Below are 21,775 nucleotides of genomic sequence, written 5' to 3'. Positions count from 1 at the left end.
TACATCAGGAAAGTAACAATACTCCATAACGGGCTTTTCTTTTTTCTTTCAGCCAAATCATTTTCATACTCTAACTTAAGTTCTGCAAATTTTCTTTAGCATCACCACCAGATTTCCATTTTATAAAACTATTTCATCATAGTGCAGTATCTGAATATTGCACTTTTTGTCCTACTATTATAACACAACAACAGAATCCAACTGTTTTAAGGTTTCTGTGGCGCTGTTCTACTATTCATGAAATGAAGATCTAAAATATGATGTAGTGTTTTAAATAAAGGAATCTGAAAGTAACTTGTTTCTATTATTGGTCCACAGTTTATCATTTACACATCAATAATGAGAAATTATTTTTACCTTTAATAGTTTGAGCTGATAAAATTCTTCTGCTTAAGTGAACTCTAAACTGGTGTTACTTTTTTAGCCTGCTTAACAAATTTCAGTATCTCCAACTCACATGCCTCTGCAGTAAAGGGGTCTCAGGGTTTTGATGAGTTGCGGCTCACATATGAAAAAATGCACAGGTCAAACACTTCTAATGCTCTGAGCATGTCTGTTAGGCAATTTATGCACTTAAATGCATTTTTGGACAGAACAGAAGTTAAACTTGAAGAGGAATGTTCTCTTAGTCTCATTATGTGATGCCGTACTACACCAGTATAATACAGTGGCATGAAGAGCCTAGGCTACACAAAGGATCACTGGCAAGTCAGCCATATTTCCAGGATTAACCTAGCAAATGGATCTCTATTTTAGATGATGATATGATGCAATTTAATGTCAGATAGATAGATAGATAGATTCAGGTCTTATTTTATTTATTATAAATAAAAAAAAACCCAACAAACTAGATTTGTAAAAACCAACTGATGTTTCACAGTGTTGATAACAGCCACTTTGAGGGTAAATGAGTAAATACAAACCAACGCTCACATTCAGAACAGCAACACAACAACAGAATCCGACTGTTTTAAGGTTTCTGTGGCACTTTTCTACTTGGCTTTTTAAAGGAGGGAGACATGGTATTTCAAAGACACCTCGCACAATAACTGTACTTTATATTACACATTTACACAGCACTGTTAATTTGGCGGACTGACCTAAGAAATCTGGTACATTCAAACATAGAAAACAGTGTGATGAAGTGAAGTCAACGAGCATCAAATAAATACAAATAAAACTGGTTCAATCCTGCGTGTGGACTTTTCACTGTGGGATTGCTTTGCCTGCAGTGAGACACGTAAAGGTGCAAATTAGAGTTGCAGGGAAAAAAAAAGGAAGTGCTCAGTTTTTGTTTTGTTTTTTTCCCGCTTGGGTGGACTGAATTTTTCTGTTCTAAAGAAACTTTAAACTGGCAAACAAACAAAACGCTTTACAGGATTTCTGACACACATCGTTAACACTTTACACTGCGGCAGTCTCCTAACGAACTTAAGGCATTATTATATGGCAGCTGCCTTAAACCAAAAGACTTGATCCATCCCAACACAAAAAGGCTTCTTTGAGTGCTGCAACACCATAATAAAATACAGTAAATTCTCTTTTAGTGGAATTCCAACAAGCCATTTTTTTCAGAGTGCATAAAAGCAAAGGGCAAAAAAACCCAAAACAAAACAAAAAAAACAATAATCAAATGTAAAAAATGCAACATTAAAATAAAAAGAAACTGTCTATATAGCGTTTTCTAGGCTTCCATTTCTCTTCTTAAATCTGCAACTTACTAATTACAAGTTATTATTGAAATATTCTCACAAGCCAAATATTCTTCCTAAGATGAACAATAGGAGCATCGCAGCATCGACCGAAACATCTTCCAATCAAAGGAAGCTGGATTTAAAGAAATTTCATAAACTTTTTTCCTTCTTAAATGCACTTTTCTTTTCATAAAGTACAATTTGGTGCATCAGAATCAACTCAAATGAGGAAAAGTAGGAAGTACAAAACTACAAGAAACAAAACATGACTTTCTCAGAGGCACTCCTGTTGAAGGGTTGCAAGTAAAGGTGCTTCACCAGTGACCAAAAAAAAAGAGAAAAAACATTATGAAGTGCTACTTTCCATGGTAAAGGTTATAAAAGTGAAATGTCAGTGGCAGATATAGTAAGTCTCTAATTGGGTCATTAACATAAATAACTTCCACATGACCTCTAAATATGTAAGTTGTGAAAGACTAAAAAACAAAATCAGCCTCCTTGAAATGACTCCTTTCCACTGACAGTGATATAACTGCTCAAACCATAAAAAAGGAGCATATGGAAGACTCAAACTGTTCAATTTAAAACTTTTAAGAGTCAAATTTTGACTAAATAAAAGATTTAGGTATAAAAATGGGGAAAACTATAAAACTATTTGAAAACAGGACTATATTCTGTATGATAAACCTCTTCTGGAATGTTTTCTTCACTGCGTAAAGTGACAGGATAAGGTCAGAGTTTTGGGATATGTTGTTGTACAGCTACATTTCAGGCATTTGTCTTTAATTTGTCCTTTAACTTCAATCCGACTGGCCGTTCTGGCAGCCTTTTAAATACAATTCATCCTGTGAAAGATGTCCGTCAAAGCCGTCCATGTAGAGGCTGCTGGTGCTGCTGCCGCTGCTGCCCAGAAAGGTGCCGACCGCTCGGCCCTGACGAGCGTGACCGACGGCGTCGCTGAACACTTTGTTGATCTGCTCCTCCGAGGGCATCCACCAGTCTGGGTTTGAGGCACAGTGCATCCGGATAAACTCTGGCAAGATTGGGAATTAAAATTAGCTTTTCATTCAGTGGAAATCAAAGGAACAGTTTGGATTGGGAGTTTGGGTGACATGATGAGGATGAAGACAAAGAGTCTCTAACATACTTTTAAGAGGGTGCTTTTCCTGCTTTCACCTTTTTATTTCCTAAAAAAATTCCTTGCCCTTTCCTACAAAAAATACCAAATTGTTTTTATCAGCCTTGTTTGAACCTTGTGATTTTATAACTTGTACTTTTTAATATGGATTTTTAAGACTGTCCTCTAAATAAAGATGATTATTTTTTTTAAATACATGTGTATGGAAATAGAGGGACTGTGCTATGATGGGTGAAAAGTTATCTTGAAAAATTGGAACCGGTTTGTTCAAATTAGCCCGACCCCCTGACTAGTTTCAAATCAGACTCAAACATCGTGCATTGAGAGGAAATTATATGTTTAATAAGCCAGCTGTAAGAACCAATAGTAACTATCATAGTATTATAGTTAAAGGAGTAACCCTTTAAGGAGTTCCCATTCTGGTCATCTGGATATGTTCTCATTATTATTTCAGTGTGCATCTACCCAGAATGATGGTAGCTTATATGAAGCTTAGTTTGTGTTTTGTTTGTTTTGGTTTTTTTTTTTTTTTTTTTTACATAAGGGTGTCGGTTTTGATAAATGTTAAACTTCTATTTACTCCCTTTTGGACTTAAAATATTTATTTACGCCATGAGTTTGTGTTTGATCTCAATCTCATAGATGTGTTTGGTTTTGTATTTTATTCATCTTATTGTCTCAAATAAACTAACCATCCATCTGTTAAATAAGTAAAATATTTAAAATAAAATATTTAGGCCCCAGTCACTGTATTCATTTTTAAATGGGTAAAAATGCCCCCCCCCCCCATCAGTCTGTGCTTCATGTACGAGTGTGTGCCTTTGCTGTGCCTCTCTAACCTAGGCCAGCTTTAACCCCTTCCACCCATGAACAGCACCACTTGAGTTTCAACTCAACATTTGAAAGTCTGTCTCGCTTGACTAAAGGGACGCAGCATTGTTGTGTTTCATTTCTGTCACATCAAATTTTTTAGATAATATTTTTTACAAATAAACATTTCAACAAGAGCAGTTTAAGGCTGACATATGCTGTAAAATGTCCAATTTTGTCCTACAAAAAAAATTCCCGCACCCATATTGTCTCCAACTAATCACTTCTGAGCAGGGCCAAGCTCCACCTTTGGTAAAATATTCATGCAAATCCATCCATAACCTTTGCAGTAATCCTGCTAACAAAAACACAGAAACAAACCAATCACATAACCTCTCTGGCAGTGCTGGAACATGAGTATTAAATGAGCCGATGTCATACTGATGCTTAATCTCTCATTTACATCTAGTTCTTTTCTTTAGGCAGAAGTAAAACCAGCACTTTTTGCTGGAATTTTTTTAAAATCTCACTCTAGCCTGGTGATGTGTATGCAGAGAATCATCAAAATGCTCCTAAAGTTGTTTGTTTAGTCCTCACAGCTTTGAGCCGTTACCTGTGAAATTCAGGGATATTTTTTTTCAGGTGGAAATCTAACAACAAAAAAAAAAAGTCAAGAGCTTAAGGAGCTAATTAACCTTGACTGGAGTCCATATGTGGCAAAATGAATAGATGGGACACAGTTTAGGTAAAGGAAACACAGGCGCATATGAGATTACAGCATTCATACTGCCACAAGGCAAACAGGAAGACAGGGACACTTTTATCCACTAAAAACTAAATCCACAGCCAAAGATGAGGGGATCTGAATGCTTTTTGGATGTATGTAACATATAAAGCAGTTTGAAAAAGTGCAATTTAAGTGGCTGTAATTAAATCACATGGCCACAAACCTCATGTGTATCAGATCTTAGACTGTTGAAGTTGTCAGTGGCTTACAGAAGTGGAGCACTCTAATGAGCAAGCCACTTATGGCATTCAAGCTACACTAATCCTGTATTTTATAATTAAAAGATTCAGGTAGGAGTTCTACCACTGTGTCAACAAAGGTCGTAGGATATTTCACGCACTTAAATCAAGTCTTATAAGTGAAGCAGTTCACACAGACTTTTTTTTTTTTTTTAGCATATATATCCATAAATAGAAATCCAATGTTTTTAATTTTACCTCTGAGGCAGCTGACTTTAACGGGGTTGAGCGGTCGCCTTTCCAGGCCTGCCTCTCCTGAGTGGACCGACCGCTTCCTTTTACCCAAACCACAGGAGAACTTGAGCTCGTCTGTGGTGAAGACATAGCGAATCAGGTAGCGCAGCAGCCTTCTGCCGTCTTTCTTAGAGGAGTTGACAGCTTCGTCCCACTGCTTATTAGTGATGAAGAGCGGATAGTTCTCCAGGAGCTGTTTACTGCCCTGTGAGGAGGAGGAGGAGGAGGGAAGAAGTGAAGAACATCCCTTTTAAACTTTCTGTCATGTAATTTTAAAAAAAATTTTCTTAAAAAACAAGAAGTTAAAACACAAACCTCAAAGACTGTTTGTCGCTCTTCTTCCTGCACAGACAGAGTTTTTAATTCCAGATTTTCACACCACTTAAATGCATGGTTTTTAATTGCACAATTGATCTCATATTTTTACACCTTAAAATACACTACTGATGACATCTGCTCCGAATAACGAAGAGGAGGCTGCTTTCTCACCTCTGTGAGCTGCTCCTCCGGCATCGGCTGGACCAGCTGGTTGTGGAACTCGAGAACAGTCTTGAAGTAGTCAAGAACATTTTGACAAGGAACTGTATAAACACAAACAAATGTTACCATAAATAGAAACCCAGTGTCAAAGTCCCTGCAAAGCAAGCAGACAACCCATCTGCTGCATTTAAGCATGAACACCCTGCAATGTTTTCTTCCTCTTTAAAAAGATGTTTGCGACTGTAACGTTTTGTAGTTTTAAGATCATAGCGACATTGTACACAGAGCGTTATGCGCAGTAAAAATGAGCTGTTTTCATGCAAACTAGGCTAGTGTGACAAGAGGGAGCTCAGAATGCCTTGGGGACGGCAGAAAATTGAACAAAAATAGATGATTTGAAGACACTTTAAGCTGCGTGCTGCATTTAGATAGTAAAAACCACGAGAAAGAACATGAATGGAGAGCTTTATCAGGTAGAAATGCTCAACAGTGTCATCCTAAAGCCACCTGTTCAGCTTTGTTAATCTCACACACGCATTTTGTGGCCAGCATTTTTCATGTTTGAATACAAATAACCATGTATATATATATACACTGCAGAAAGTAGCTTATTAGATCCAACCTTTTTCTATTCAGCTTTTCTTCCTGAAACTAACAATGATACCAACACAAATATTCTGCATGATACGTGTATATGGGTAGATGAGCATGTAAATAGCATTGATGTGTGCGTCTGGTACTGATTAATGAAGTGCAGCTTGACTTTTCCTGTGTATTTGAAATCATCAGCTACAAAAAAAAAATATCCATTTAAAAACTTTCCAGCAGTCTTTTCCCAGCATAAAGGGTTTGACAAGTTAAGGGATTATTCTATTACTCCACTGGTCTATCAAATACTAGTTTAAATCCACTTACTTAAGCTTTCTTATGCTTTTGTGTGTCTTTATTTGTATATATCTCCAGTTCAATGAGGATTAAAGCATCATCACAGTGTCAGCATAAGCATGACTACCCGCTGTAGTCCTGGCTGTTTTTACCTGGGATATTCTCCAGCTTGTTGCGAAGCTCTTCATTCTCCTGCTGCAGAGACAACACCTCCTGCTCCAACTCCAGGCAGCGCGGACAGCAGTTCTCCTCCTCCTCTTCCTCCTCAGGCAACGTGGATGAGGGGTGGCCGTATGACTCTGATGGTGTAGGGGAGCCCCATCCTCCCAGGTTGTGCCTTGAAGGAGACACCCCTGAGCCAGGCTCAGCTGCCGGACACTGCTCATCCTCCAGGCCTGCAGTCAGATGCTGCTGCTGCTGCTGCTGTTGCTGTTGAGGCCCTGAGAGCAGATAGTTCTGTAGGGAGTCTGTAAAGATGCGGAGAACTGCAGAGGTCTGTTGTTGGTTCAAATGGCTTTGTTGAACCTCCTCCTCAGGGTCTGTGGTGGAAGAACTCTCTTCGGATTTAGACTTCCCCTGTGAGGAGCAATGAAGCTCCTGAGTGTCCCCTGGCCCATCCTCCAGCTTAACGTTAGAGGTGAAGGACGAGGAGGAGGGTGAGGACTCCAGGAGACGCCCGTTGTTGAGGAGGCTGAGGACTCGGCTGCACTGCTGGGCAAAGGCATCTAAGATGAGACGGTTCTCTGCAGCAGACACAGGAAAAAACAAAAACAAAACAAAAAATCAGACATCAGACACACTAGTAGTCAGTCATCATAAGACGCCCCCCCCCCCTCCCCAAGGTCCATTTATAAGCATTACTGGAGCTTTTGACTTTGTCATGTGGTCCCTATTGACCCACTAATCAATATAATCAGTTAACACAGATGGAAAGTCTGTTTCAGGACAAGTGAGCAAACTCAAGTTACCGTTGAGGATAGTGTGATAAACTCAAAAGCTGCAGAAAAGTCGTTGAGGAGTTTGAGGTTTGTAATATTTTCTTTGTTAGCTACTATCTGGCTTTTCCCTTGTGCAGGAATTTATTCAGGAGACACTCATGCAAAGTCACATGACATATAAGTACATTTATTATGGAAAATCCTGAGATGAGCACACGTTACATCAGGTATGATATTTCGGTTCAGAGGTTGTCCTTTCAGAGGGAGAGTTTTATACTATAGACCACTTCTTACAGGGAAGGGTCTTTCTCCTCACACTAGATAGAAAAAATAGACTTCTGTATCACAGTCAGAGCCCATTAATCATATTAGAGTAGGCAAACTTACTACAGAAAGGAGAAAAATTCTAAAAATCGCTCCCAAATTATATAAAATGTTATTATGTTGAAGCTCTTTTCTACTTTTTCATCACAACATCTCAGAATTATTTTTTACTGTCCTGAATCCTTTGTGAGTAACCAGGACACTAAACAATTTCACTGCTGAGCATAAATAAAACACACTGAAAAGCTGCAACAGTAAAATGCTGCTTAAACGTGAAATCACACGTGTTAATGGTCTAATATTGTCAATTACAGTATGATATGCAGCATGAATACTTCCTTTTTTTTGTACTGCTGCTTTTATGACCCCGCTCATAAGCTGGAACATAAAATGGAGACTAACACCATAGTTAAAAAAAAATAAAAAAAAGAGTTTCTTCAGGGCAGCACAGTGGTACAGCGGTACAACTGCTCCAAGTTAAAGCGCAGCCCGGAGAGCATAACTAACACTGCAAAATAATAGCCCTCCTAAACCAACCCAGGATTGTTATGCCTAAGTTTACTTTCAAGTAAAGAATCTGATCTTCTTCTGCTGTGTGAGGCAGGTCGGATTAGCTCTCCTTATTACAGCGAGGTCCTGAGATTTCAGACCTGTGGTCTGAAAGGTCAACTGGATGTAACACGAGTGCTCATCTGTTCTTCTTGGTATGTTTTTTTTTTTTTTTTCCCATAATAAATGTATCTATGTTTTTTACTTTGCATCTCCTGTGTCCTTTCTGCAGATTGGAGGTTCTAACTAATACATCTGTAACACTGAGGAGTTTAGAGGGAAAATGTTTCTGCTTGAACCGCTACCAGCTCATAGAAATCTAAAACAAGACCGAGGCCTCAGCACACACATTTTTTTCTTTTTCCTCTAAGACAGATATCAAAGATCTGAAAGGCAGTGAAGCATGAATATGCTCATGTAAAGTAAATCAGATCTGAACTGCTTACTTGATGAAACCTACTGTACTTTTCACCAGTGCTACATGAAGCTTTAAGCTGCTACAGTTTGGGCAACAATATGAGTGATTGTGTGCTTTGTTTTTTTAAATCAGTTTCGACCCTTTTCGCCTCCTTTTACTTTCTCTCTGCCACGTCTTATTCTGGCAAAGTGTTCCATTAGTGTAGCAGACAGTTGGCTCCTCTGTTCATGGAAATGTCAGCTTGATTATGCCGATTTATTCAGATGTCAATAAACTCTAAAGTCACAGTTTCACAAAATGAGCATGAAGCTATTGTCCAGAAACAAGCCTCACTGGAGAGTTTCCCTGGTAGTCTAGGCACGTCTCAATGAGATGATCTCACACACACCTCTATGTAATGATTATGAGTCCACTGGCCTCACACACACACACACACACACACACACACACACACACACATACATACATAAATACACACAGACAAAATGAATTCTAGGCGGCCATTGCTGCGTTCCCACTCGCTCAGACGTGTCTATCAGCCTGGCGCAGATGTGTCGCATTTATTAATATGCGTGCCGTCTCTGTTTACCCGTCGAGATGTATCTGATATCATTCGACTTCACCGCCCCCACCCTCGTCTCCTTCTCTCACCAATTCCGTGGCACTGCGAGCTGAGAGTCTCATAAAATTTCATTAAAAACAACACGGTCGGCAGAGGGAAAATTTATGAGACCCATTTATTTTAATCACAACTCTTTGGGAGAGGCTTTTCAATGCAATTTGTGTTATTGTGTGCTGAACTGATTGCTGAATCCCAGGCCCTCTGGTGAAAGAAAGGACATCAAGTTTCTTCCCTTTCAAGCCATAAGAGGAGCATTAAGTTGTTTCCATGGTGTAGATAGAAGCACTTTGATGTGTCATTATCGGTAAGAAATACACGGCATGCTTTAGCTCTGATTTGATGGTGCATCTTATGCATTATAGGCTGATTCAGTAGAGCAGGGAAAAAATGGTTTTGTGTGATTGTTTCATTAGTGATATCAGGATCATGCGCATGCCAGAATAGAAGCAATCAATGAAACCTGGGTTCCATAGATTCAAGTTGGCTACAGATAAATGAGCATTTCAAATTAAACATGTATTATTACTTGATGCACAAATTTGCCATTTCACATCCAAGTTAGTTCATACAGGGCTGCAGCTGAGCTCTGGCTGAGCACTTGATTGTCTGTAAAGCAACAATAACCAGCAGCAAATTGAGCCTCTGCTGCCAGCAGTGATAAAAAGATTATTATCTGATTAAGGGATGAGATGTCTAATATTTAATCTTGGTACTGCCAGGGTTAGGTTCGTTGCTTTCATCTTAATGTTGCTTCCCATGGACCCGCCCTCCACATGGGGAACACATTTCTTCCTGTGCACCCCTCTAATGAACAGCAGCTGAGGAGAAAATGAGCAGGGAACAATGTGTTTCAACAGGAGACTGAGGCCCTTCTTGCATATATATATAGACACACACACACACACACACTCACAAGTAAACACACGTACAGACAATTACCCAGTGTAATTTTTAGCACATGCACACCAGAGATTCAATCATGACTGCTCTCATTACAATAGCAAATCAATCACTGCTGACAGGAGGAAGAAATGGGAACAAAAACATGAAGCTCAGGTGATGTGGAGCAAACAAAAGAGATGTTGGCTTTTTGCCCGCCACTTAAGTTTATTGACTCTGTAGAGGCTTTACGTGCATTCATTTGAGAGGCGAACCAAAAATAAATAAATTGCTCTAGTATTTGCTCCAGTAATGTGTAGACAAAGATTGTAAAAGTCTCAGTATCCCAAATCTTACCACAAGTCACTCTCATGGCACACACTCTGGGCAAGTTTAAAACCCACCTGTGCTGATACCGTAGGTGCAGTCCGGAGAAAATCTGGGCTCTGCTCCGCCGCTGCTGGCGTGCCGCTGCTGGCTGCCAAGAGATGCCGCCGCCGCCGCTGAGGTGGATGTCGGAACCCTGCTGCTGGGCCTGGTCTCACATGGGAAACGCTGCTGCTGCTGCTGCTGCTGCTGAGTGGTCTGGTGATGCTGCTGGCTGCTGCTGATAGCGACGCCGGTTTGGTGGAGCTGCTGCAGACGCTGTTGGTGATGATGGTGCGGCTGGAAAGGATGAGGCTGTTCTGGGTGAAAAGTGAAATGATGCCCGTCGCCAAACAGGGGGACCTCGACTACAGCGGACCGGTCAAAGCGCGACTTGCCCGCAGAGCGTTTGCTCTGGAAGGTTTTTAGGGTGCTGTACGGACCCCGTTGTTGTCGGCACATCTTCGGGGCGCACGGCCCTTCATCTGCGGGCTGCATCTCTCCCTCCATACCGGCCAGGTGTCACAGCGCGGCGGTTGGCTGCGGGTCGGTATTGTGGCGTGCTGGTGTGACAGGCAGCTGATAAGTGAGGGATCAGACCGTCACTGTCTGGCTCGGTTTCCCTCACAAACACTATGTGAAGGGTGGGCTAATTTACTGACAAGTCGCCGCTCCAATCCCCAGTCGGGGGCGCCGATACTGAGGCTCCTCCAGAGGGAAATACAGGCGGGACTTGTGCGCCACTGCCTGCCTCCTTTTGTAGCCAGCATCCTCAGCGAGAACAACGGGGCGCTGTAGCAGTTATAGCCTACAATCTGAAAATTAAAAAAAGGAAAAAAATAATAATTAAAGAACGAAATCCTACGGAAGAAAAGGCAGAGGCCATTTTGATACTGAGCTCAAAGCGTGGGCGCAAATGGAAAGAAAAGGCTTCCATACATAACCGAACATGAGGGCAAAAAAAATAAACTAGTGCAAAAGAGAATATCTAAGTGTTACATTTTTATTCTTTAAATGACAAATTGTCGTTCATTAAAAATAAATGCATTTAATAAATAAGACATTTTTATTGGTCTAATCGCGGCCCCTGATTTGGCCCTATTAGCTACGGTAATTCTAGGGTGCTACACATCTACTCAACTGAGTCGAGTAAGTCATGTGTGCTCATTTCAGTCCTTTTACCTTCTGTCTGTTAAAGGCAGGTCAACAGCTGTCCAGCAGCCCACAGGACTCAAAGTTTGCAGCGCCACGTGGGGGCGCCGCATCAATACCTTTTAACCGAGGAGGTTTTAATAGATGGACGGACGTGCTTTTCTCCGCTTTTAACGGGGCCAGACGAGTCGGTACTTTTTTGCTTCCGTGTAATATCAGGTACAAGTGCTTCTCGTTTCTAGACACCAAGTCAGAACAGTTGAGAACTGAACGATAAATAAAAACCCGACTCATTATATTTAAATAGTAATTCACATAACCTATGAATGTGATGTGTTCTCTGCCCACCGCTGAACAGCTGCAAGAAGCTGTGGCTTTGTCAAAATAAATAAATACATCGACTTTATCTATGTATGGCACTGCCATATGAAACAAATAACCTAAATAATGAGAAGCAGAGTTAAATTTACATATTTCTGTATTCACCTGCCTTGATGCTAATCTGTTATGCAGAATAAAAACTGTAGTGCAGCCCGACTAAAGCGCGTTTTGGGGTGGCTGTATGGGTATGGGAGTATTTAGCAGCGCTCTGCTCTTTCTGTATCACGTGATCGCGCACGTCCTGTTAATAGGGGTTGCGTGCCCCCCCCCCCAGTCACAAAAAACAGCAAATCTCCAGCGAGGTGGGCGCATAAGTTCCACACAGACTTTAGGAGCGTTACGGGAGAGATTGGCGCGAAACTCTAAAGCAGGTTGTTCAGCATCGCTTAACTGACTGTTTAAACCCGCTTGAATCAGAATAAAGTTCAGTAATCATATTTTTTAAAGAAAGTTAAAGCCGCCACTCGCGACAAGCCGAAGAGGATTCAATTAAGGATTTTTCTCACTTTGAGCAAATGCTGCCTGAAAGCGGTTTCAGTGCTGGGAAGATGACGGTGACATAACGTTACTTACATCTTTGGATCCAGTCGTTTAGATTCTCTTTTGGTAAATAAACTCCAATGAAGAGTCTATAAACTCGGACTTATAGGCTCGACGTCCGTGAGCTGAAGCCCCCCCAGGACGCAGGGATCCGTGTCGGGATGGTGCGCCTGTTGAACTGCCTGCTGCTGGGATATCTGACCTGGAATCTCCGGATATCGGATGCTCACGGAGAGTACTGCCACGGATGGCTGGACTCTAATGGAAATTATCACGAGGGTTTCCAGTGTCCGGAGGACTTTGACACCATGGACGCCACAGTTTGCTGTGGCTCTTGCTCGCTGCGCTACTGCTGCGCGGCCGCGGACGCACGGCTGGACCAGGGCGTCTGCACCAACGACAGGGAGGTGGATAACACCGAGTTTGCAGCGCGTAGGTTTACTGATTTAAAACTAATTTAGGTCCAGAATAAATGAATAAATAAGACTGCAGATTTCGTCGAGTCGTCATCATATGCATAATTTAAGCAAAACCTCACAAAAATAATTTATTAGAGTTTAATTAGGTTGAATAGAGAAAAAAAATACATGGTTAAACTCTAAGTTTAGTTTACTTAAACCCAGTAGTGGTTAAAAGGTAATTACAGAGACACCGTCAGATGGACGTGCCTGTTTAAGTTATAGCAGATCCTCCTGGAGAGGTCAGAGGTCGGCTGAACAATTAAGACACCGCAGAGCACTCAGTGCTTCGGTGCCTTGCTGAAGGACACTAATGCACTCTGAGGACATTCGCAGAGTTCCCCACAAACTTAGTAGGAATTGAAACTAGACACTGATGTTTATTAGAAATATCTAATGTGTTTTGTAAGACCTTTTCCCCTGCAGCTGACATTTTCTTATTTGCAGTTTTCCATCCATTGAAATTCTGCCGTTTGAAGCTTTAATCAGCCAGAGATGCCTGGCCTGCTTTTTATCTTCCACCACACTCCCAATTTATCATCAGTGAAAACCTGGACAGGTTTTTGATGACCCACCCTGTCAGTCACTCCACTAAAACCTCTTTAAACAAATTCTTGTCAAAAACTTGTAAGCAGAAATTAGTTGGAAATTTGATCAAGCGGAGCAGGTTTACAGTCCAGGAATGTTTTGCAGAGTTTAAACCTTCTCACACAAGCAGGCCTATTATGCTGCCAGAAATAAAGCACATTAGCTTTGACAGCTCGCTAATTTTCAAACTAAAGTAATCACAACATTAGGAGACAGCAAGTCTTTTCTGTGGCTTCTTTATGCAGTGTCAGTGTTACATTAACCTGCCGTTGGCTGAGGTTTGATCGGTTTTCTTTAAAGCTTAGAAGCCTTTAACTGAACGGACTGTATGCTCACAATTTCCCATTTTTTTCCCTTTTAAAATGAAAAGGCGTCATGAAGTGTAACTTGAGATGTTTGTTTTTTCAGCAGGAATGTGACTTTGTTTGTTCATAATGCTGTGAATAATGATAAAATGTCACGATTAAAAATGATTAGCATCACACTGCTTAGTGACTAACAAGGTAAGATTTTAAACTCTTCAGGATTTATAAGGACTACTTATTGTAACTGTTAACGTTATTTCCTCCTGTGGGAAAAACACTTGGAGGCTGGTGTAGAAAAATGTGATTATTGACACTGCACAAAAACACAGCTGTAATAGCATGAAATTTTGCTTCATAGGAAGTTATATTAAACCCAAATGAGCTGCTAACAACAATACAGTGTGCCATAAATGGTTACATAGTACAGATTTCTTTTATTTCCTTACACCTAACGTGTAGCTCTCTGCCATCGCTGCTGATTCTAACTTGGCTGTGTTGCCTCTCCCACAGAGCCCATCTATGTCCCCTTCCTGATGGTGGGGAGCATCTTCATCGCCTTTATCATAGTTGGCTCACTGGTGGCCGTCTACTGCTGCACATGTTTGCGGCCCAAACAGCCAACCCAGCAGCCCATTCGCTTTTCTCTGCGTAGCTGCCAGGGTGAGACCATCCCCATGATTCTTACCACGGCTCCCCCGAGCCTGCGAGCGCCGTCGCGGCAGTCCAGCACGGCCACCACCAGCTCCAGTTCAGCCGGAGGGGGCAGCTCCATGCGGAGGTTTTCTTTTGGAGGTCAGGGGCAGCAACAGCAGCAGCATGGCTGCCTGGTGTCTGCCACCATCTCATCATCAGCCTCCACTCCCACCCAGGCCCCACAGACTCTTCCTCCACCTCCGCCTCCACCTTACACATCCCCACCAGCACCCATGACAGGAAGCATCCAGCACCCACTGCCTTCATCCCACACCCAGCTGCAGCTCCACCAGCCCTCCATGTCCTCTCACACATCTCAGAACACCAGCTTCCTTCTGCCCCAACAATACTTCTTCCCTCTGCAGCCTGACACCTTTACAGCGGCTAAGGGCTTCGCTGACTTTGGGCAGAGCTGACAGGGCTCTCAGCTGGGGAAATAAATGATTACACAATTTTTAGTGGGCAGGAAGCGACCTGGCACAGACAGATCCACGCAACATGGATGAGGGCCGGCCAAATGACCGCAGAGTGAGCTGTTGGAGGACAAGGCACAAAGTGTGAGAGCTGCCGTGGTCGACCAGCGTGGCCTGAGGCACTTCCCTATCTGTGGCACAAGACAGATCAGCAGACCTGACACCATTTGTAAAGTTTATGCACTTTTACTCTGGGAACAGATCTCTATGGGTTCTGTTTGTTGATGTTTCAAGATGGAAGTCGAGACTGAAAACTTATCAGCGACCTCCCTGAAAAACAGATGTTGCTGTCACTCAGACTCTGCTAAGCACTGTTACATTAGCAGAGGTGTAATAGACATGGGAAAGCAGCTAATTCCTTTTTTTGACAATCGGAAGGACTTCTGAATGAGAGACATTTTATTTTGTGTTATAAGAGAAGTTATACAGCTATTCTACCCAGGTCAAGGTTGTCATATTGATTCCAGCAAATAAATGTCTCATAATAACGTCTATGTGCTGATGTATGCAAAGTTTATTAGCTAACAGTTTTCTCCAGAAAGAAGCATTATCGTCATAATCACTGAGACAACAAGGAAACCGGAGAGGTCAGGCCCGCACAGCAGCTCCCTACCTGTCGCTGGTTCTTGCGCCAGACTTCACAGTAGGAATGCAGCGCTGAGATCAGTCATTGTCAGTGCTCAATGAGCATGGCGTGGTCACAGTGTTAAAAACAACTCACCCCAGAAATAGAGGTTTAGGTTGCACCAGCAGGTATGGCAAAACCTCCACAAAGACTGTTCTGTTACCCGGTTACCTGACTGTGAAATAGACTTGGCAATCGGTTTGTCGTGAAACCGCGAAAGCTGTCCGGCCTCAAGATGTTTGCTGTTGCGTTCAGGTATATGTTAATGTAAGTCTTTTATCACAAAATGCAGCTCACATGAATGATGTCTGTCAGTGTTTCCTGCCTCCAGCCGGTCCTGCTTTAACTTGCAGCCGCCAGTTCAAACTTCTGTATCGTGCCCCGATTATAAAAGGAAAATAGAAGCCGTGAACACATTTTCATGATATTTCCTAAGCCTTTTTGGAAACATCAAATCCTTTATGTTTTTGCCAGGCTCAGAAAATTTTCCAACTTCTGTTCCAAGTTATCGTTGAAGATAGGATCCCAATTTCTGCACACAGTGAATGTTTTTATTTAAAACAATCTTGTGGATTTGATAACAATTCAAGTTTTGGATCTTTTCTCAGGTCCTAATCTTTTGAAACCTTCAACTTTTATTTTATTTTATTTTTTTAGAAAAACTACCAGAAAACTGTTGGTTCCTTTCCCATATTTTCTATCAGATATGTCACATATACGCTGTTACAGTTATGGCTATTTCCATTAAACTTGGCCGGCATATGTGCAAATAATCCCTACAACCCAAAAGCTCAGGCCTCCGACTGCTGTAAACACTTTGTTTCAGGGAGGTTTTTTTTAAATATACTTTTGGCTCTGTGTGATGCATCAGACGGATTTTTGTCATCTCCAGCCGGCACTATCCCGACCCACCTGTTATTTGAACCTGTTTGTGAAGAAAGTTGACTTAAAGAGCTGCAAGAGAGCTAATACAGCTTGTTTCAGATAGTGGATGAATTGGGCTGCCCCAAGGTCCGGTATAAGATAAATATAATTTTAAACCATGAATCATGTAAAGCTACTCTAGTGGAGTCCCAAGAATAGAAATATGGAGCTGGAAATGAGCACTTTAAGACTTTCAGGTAATTAAATCGAGCAGTTGTCTCAGAAGAAGTGTGCTTTTTAACATCTTTGCTAAAACAACCTGGCTTCGTTTGGCTGCCCTGTAATCACCAGCAGTAACCACAAGTGTGACCAAATCAACCAGCAACAAAACCTTACACTCCACAACTTGAAAAAGTGATTTTAGTTCAAATGTCCTCAGCATTTATTTAATTACTAATCTGCCAAACTAATGCTTTATGTGTTTTTTTTTTTTTGGTCTGTAAAATATCCACAAATAGCAACACAATCAATCACAGAAATGAACGCTTAAGCTGGCGTCTTATAAATGTTTCCAATGACCAACACGCAAAAATCCAAAGATCTCCTGTTACAGTTTACAATAATAAACTCACATTTTGAAGCTGTAACCAGAGAATTGTTAGTGTTTATGCTTAAAAAATGTGCTGTCAATCAACTAATGAATGAAACTTTTTGGATCCTGATTATAACAATGAGAATTTGAAAAGCCAAACAGGATTAAAGAGTCTGTGTGGGATCCCACAAGTAAACCCCACAATCATAACAAATAAGGACTCTATTGATATAATTTGTCGTGCTTGCAGGCTGATGGCTGTCCCTCCCTTTCCTGTTTGGAGTTTCAGTCCAGTTTGTCGCCACACACACGAGCACAAGATGACACAATGATTACAAATCTGCAAGTACAACAAAAGACATTCACATTGTTCCTCAGTGATTGTAAAGTTTATTTCAGTAGTCCTTCATGGCAGTAAAGACAACACTTATAAGTTTGCAGTCCCAACATGCAGAACAATCATTGAACAGAATGACAAAAAAGAAACAAATAAAAAAAAGTTAAAGGTGCTTTTTTTTCCCCCCCTTTTGTAAAGTGATCGCAGTAGTATGGTTAACACTTCAGAGAACAGTTTGTGTTTTCCGTTCATGCAGCCCACGACCTTCACAGACAACAATGTGTGTTTTATGTTTTCTGGAAAAAAAAAATACAAAAAAAAAAAAAGAGAGAAAGAAACAGAAACAGTCCGAGCCTTCCACAACAACGACATCCACATTCTGCTGTTTGGAAAATTTCTCACACGATGACAGTCGATTAAATTTTCACGCCAAAGACCAGGAGAGAAAAATAATCAGAAACACAAAACACAAATGAGCTTTCCTGTAAAGCAGAGGTACACTGCATGAAGAAAACAAGTCACAAACATGTACACCCAAAACAAATCATATATTGAATCCAGAGAATACCAGATATCCACAACTGCAAAGGTACATCGAGTGCATTGTGCAACATCTCCTGTCGAAGCGAGCTGTGTGTCGGAAACTCACAGTCGAGGTCGAGTTTGACCACGAATACGCACGCGCACGCACGCACACACAATCACACACCGGCAGTCTCGCGTTCCCGGACTGGCCATGCATCGGCACACACAAGTACACCATAGCTATACCTGGAGTCGTGCAGACGGACAACTTGAGCAAGCGTCACAACACGCACACGCAGCCACACACACACACACACACATACAATTAAAGAAACACACCAGGAGGACTGAGGCGCTAGAAACTCTCAGTCTCTCATAGAGGACACAGACATGCAGTGCATACACAGAGGTTATCCACAGTAGAGATGACAGACAGACAGACACACACACACACACACACACACACACTCACTCACACGGAACATGCACATGCAGGCAATAAACCGACACTCACACCATCGGAAATCTGATCTCCCATAGGGAGAAAAAAGCAATCACACAGACATTAGTCAATTATAAATAAATCAAGCTGTAACAATATTAATATTCATAATAATAACAAGACATTTAAGAAAGCTCCGTTTCCTCGTCACATCTAATCTATCCTGCCAGTTTATCAGAGGAAGAAAAAACTAAAAGTTACAGACGATTCATTACAAAGCCGATCGATGCAAAATTCATACATCTCCAATATAAAAATACAAATCCACAAAATAACTATAGAGACAGAGTAGTTCTGATACTGTCGTGGAGTTTCCTGGCTAATATCTCTTTCTCCCTTAAGCTAATGGCACTTATGTTAGAAGGATAAAATCTCCATTTTAAGGGAATCACTGCCACCACGGTACGCTTCAACAAAAACCCACGAGCAAGCCTCCTCCTCACCTCTGCGGGAACAAATCTGTAGCTTTCACATTGTACGAATGCAATACTGTGGTGGGGAGACAGTAAGTGTGTGAGTGTGTGTGTGTGTGTGGGGGGACACTGGTCTAAGCTATCTTTTTCTTCTAAGAGGGAACAGTTTTACGTAGGCACCGTTGTGATTGCTGAAACAGGAGTGATGCGTGGAATGCAAAGTCAAGAGCAATGCGTCTGCTGCAAAAACAGTGGAAACAGGATCATGATCGGCTGCAGGAGGCAACTTCTTTTTAAAAAAAATTAATAAATAAAGAAGAGGTAAAAACAATGAAAACCCAGGCACAGTATCTACATATGTATAAAACTGAACTAAAATGCATTTTAAAAGAAACAGATGGAAAAAATAAAGGCATGATAAAATGTAAGGCTTCACACACACAGATGCTTCCTCGAGTGCAAAAATCAAATGAAACTGTTACAGACGTCTGCTCTGAAGTGGTCTGTTTTTGTGCTGGAATACACACAGGAGTTTAATTACATTTGGTTTAAGTTTGTTTTTCCCGAATTCACTAGTACTTGGACGATTGTATACACGACTGCCCTTTGGCAATCTTTCACAAGTTCAAAACCCTCTAAAACTAACTGCTGTCCAGTGTTTGAGTTCGATTTAACCCAATGATTTTAGGCCTTTTGGCTGTCGTTCCTTAAATCAACAGAAAGGAGACAAACAGAGCGAGAACAGTGAAGAACTTCAGACCACAGACTGCTAAGAAAGCACAGTGCTCATCATGTCTGCTGGACACACAACTACAAGTGATAGTGAACATGATTTGTTTTGTTCCTTGTGTTTTTTTTTGTTTTTTTTTAAATCCCTTTTTTCAAAGACTACACAATGTCCCTTTCTTCTGTCTGTTTCCAAACCCTCCTCCCCTCAGCGCTGGAGGCACATGCTCACACCACTGCTCTTCCCTGTTAAGCTTCAAATATCGCCACTGGAAACGGCTGCCGTGGCTCCGAACGGGCCGGCCGTGAACGAGAAGGCCGGCGCCTCACCATGTGTTGGTCCGCTGCTTGGTGGTGTCATACGCTCTGATGACCTCAGACTGAGACACCACTCCGTTCTCATCTTGAGAGAAGGCGTAGCCATCTGTGAAAATAATTAATAAAATTCAAAGGCCGTATAGATTAAAAAAAAATAAATAAATAAAATGTACATTAAAAAACACACACACACACACACTTAAGAAAAATGAATAAACAAAATCTAAAGTTTTAAATTTGGGAAATATGCTTATTGTTGATTTCTTGCTGAAAATCAGTGCAGGTCTCACATCTGCAGGGCAGCAGCCAGTTAGCTTCCAAAAACAGTATTTTCTAAAGCCTCCTCTGTCTGTGTTATAGTAGTAGTAGTAGTAGTAGTACTTCATCTCACACGTTTCCAGAAGTCACTGCTTGGAAAGTGTTAATTAATGAACATCAAAGGTGGCGGTAGACAGGCTTTTTTTTAATAGTTGGCCAGCTGCTTTACCATACCTACAGTTATTACACTAAGTATAAGCCTGGATCGAGACCTTTGAATCATCCACTCCACTGAGTTGACTGATTTGTAACTTTTCAACTGAAACACAATTGGTCCAATTAGTGAAAGGTGACTAATAACTAGGCAAACATGCTGAACTATTTTTACTTTGGCTTCACTACTAAAACAACAAAACAAACAATATGTTGACTTTAAATAACATCAGATTCTGGTGAATTTGTTGGTCTTTAGTAATCAGATAAGAAAGAAAACAAATCTGTTTGAGTCAGTATGTGAGGCCTCAGTCACCCAGGCCTTAACTGGTTGTAGAGTGGTTGCTGGAGGGTGTCAGCGGTTGCTCGGTGCAACTGGTTACAAAGAGGTATACGGTACTGCACCGAAAACTTCCCTCCTTGACTGCTAGCAGATTGCCAAGGTTGCCCTTAGTTTGCATGGAAGACACAGATTTGTCTGCAAACACTCGCCAACTATTCGCCAATCAGTAGTGAAACATGAAAAAGTGTGATTCAAACAGAGAACATTCGCCTTCAGAGTAAAAGCTGTGCCTCCTGCTGAAACTGACAAGTTTCAAAAGGCACTACTTTCACTTTGAAGGAGACTGATCTCAATTTTGCATCACACTGTTCAACCAGCACTTGGGAGAGCAGCTTGCGAGGGTTTGCAGACAAGTCAGCGTCTTCCATGCAAACTCAGAGCAACTGCGGCAATCTGCTAGTGACAAAAGCAATTGCCAGGTGGTCTTTGAGACGGCATTACATATTCCTCTTTGCAATCAATTTCACCTACGTAGCAATCATCAGCAACCACTTGCCAACTGGTTGGGGAATGCACATTTTTCCATAGTGACTTGAGGCTCTCTGGGGTGAAAGGTCTCCAACTGGTTTCAACCTGTGTACCAGGTTAGCTTTTGCTCTGGTTTGCAGTCTTTTTGCTAACCTAAGGAGGTTCTGGTTTTGCCCAGCTCCAGTTTATGCTCCTCTCACATTAAAGTCACTGTGGTAAAAATCTGTTTAATGATAACAGGCATGTTGTAGACTCAAAAGCCAGTCATTCCCCTGTTAAACTGCCCAAATTTACAGCCTGTTAGAAAAAAAAATTTGGGGGGATCTATAGGTAATTTAATCCCTGACATTACAAATGCACTGGGGGTGAATTTTCTTTTGTAAAATGCAACCATTTAAAATTATGTTCCCTCCCCACCACTAATTTGAGTCCTTAAACTCAAACTCGACCATGTTACCTTGCTGACGCTTTCTGGAGGAATTGTAATGCAATTATGTGAGGATATGGTTTGCTGTGTGGTTAAATGTACTAACTCCCCGTCCAAGAAATCAGTTTTGAAGAGCAAAATTCTGGTTTGTTATTTAAATGTTACTGAGCACTAATGTGCAGTTGGTGGCTGTGCGATGCACCCATGCAGT

At 41.4% G+C, this 21,775-nt stretch overlaps 3 protein-coding genes across 7 annotated transcripts in view; 1 reads left to right on the top strand and 2 right to left on the bottom strand.

Moving 5' to 3' along the window:
• Nucleotides 1-881: 881 nt before the first annotated feature.
• Nucleotides 882-11,147, bottom strand: bend4 (BEN domain containing 4). Its single transcript, XM_030739601.1, has 6 exons — nucleotides 10,402-11,147; nucleotides 6,420-7,010; nucleotides 5,392-5,483; nucleotides 5,218-5,244; nucleotides 4,867-5,107; nucleotides 882-2,727 (listed from the first exon to the last, which is right to left on the bottom strand). Exons 1-6 carry the CDS (start codon nucleotides 10,871-10,873, stop codon nucleotides 2,495-2,497), a joined length of 1,656 nt encoding a protein of 551 aa, XP_030595461.1. The 5' UTR covers nucleotides 10,874-11,147; the 3' UTR covers nucleotides 882-2,494.
• A 1,046-nt stretch (nucleotides 11,148-12,193) lies between these two features.
• On the top strand, nucleotides 12,194-15,445 carry shisa3 (shisa family member 3). Its single transcript, XM_030739594.1, has 2 exons — nucleotides 12,194-12,868; nucleotides 14,298-15,445. The coding sequence occupies exons 1-2, from the start codon at nucleotides 12,598-12,600 to the stop codon at nucleotides 14,894-14,896; spliced, it is 870 nt and encodes a 289-aa protein (XP_030595454.1). The 5' UTR covers nucleotides 12,194-12,597; the 3' UTR covers nucleotides 14,897-15,445.
• A 1,962-nt stretch (nucleotides 15,446-17,407) lies between these two features.
• Nucleotides 17,408-21,775, bottom strand: part of atp8a1 (ATPase phospholipid transporting 8A1) — a 116,292-nt gene continuing 111,924 nt past the window's right edge. For 3 of the 5 annotated variants that reach the window (XM_030738597.1, XM_030738595.1, XM_030738596.1), the window contains one exon: nucleotides 17,408-19,961. In XM_030738597.1, the coding sequence (XP_030594457.1) occupies nucleotides 19,864-19,961 (98 nt within the window). In that variant the 3' untranslated portion in view covers nucleotides 17,408-19,863. The remainder of the gene's footprint in view (nucleotides 19,962-21,775) is intronic. The other 2 variants (XR_004020421.1, XR_004020422.1) reach the window with 1 other exon arrangement.

The sequence above is a fragment of the Archocentrus centrarchus genome, chromosome 10, assembly GCF_007364275.1.
Source record: "Archocentrus centrarchus isolate MPI-CPG fArcCen1 chromosome 10, fArcCen1, whole genome shotgun sequence".
In the NCBI taxonomy this organism is placed as follows: Eukaryota; Metazoa; Chordata; class Actinopteri; order Cichliformes; family Cichlidae; genus Archocentrus; species Archocentrus centrarchus.
This window is presented reverse-complemented; position numbering and strand designations above follow the sequence as displayed.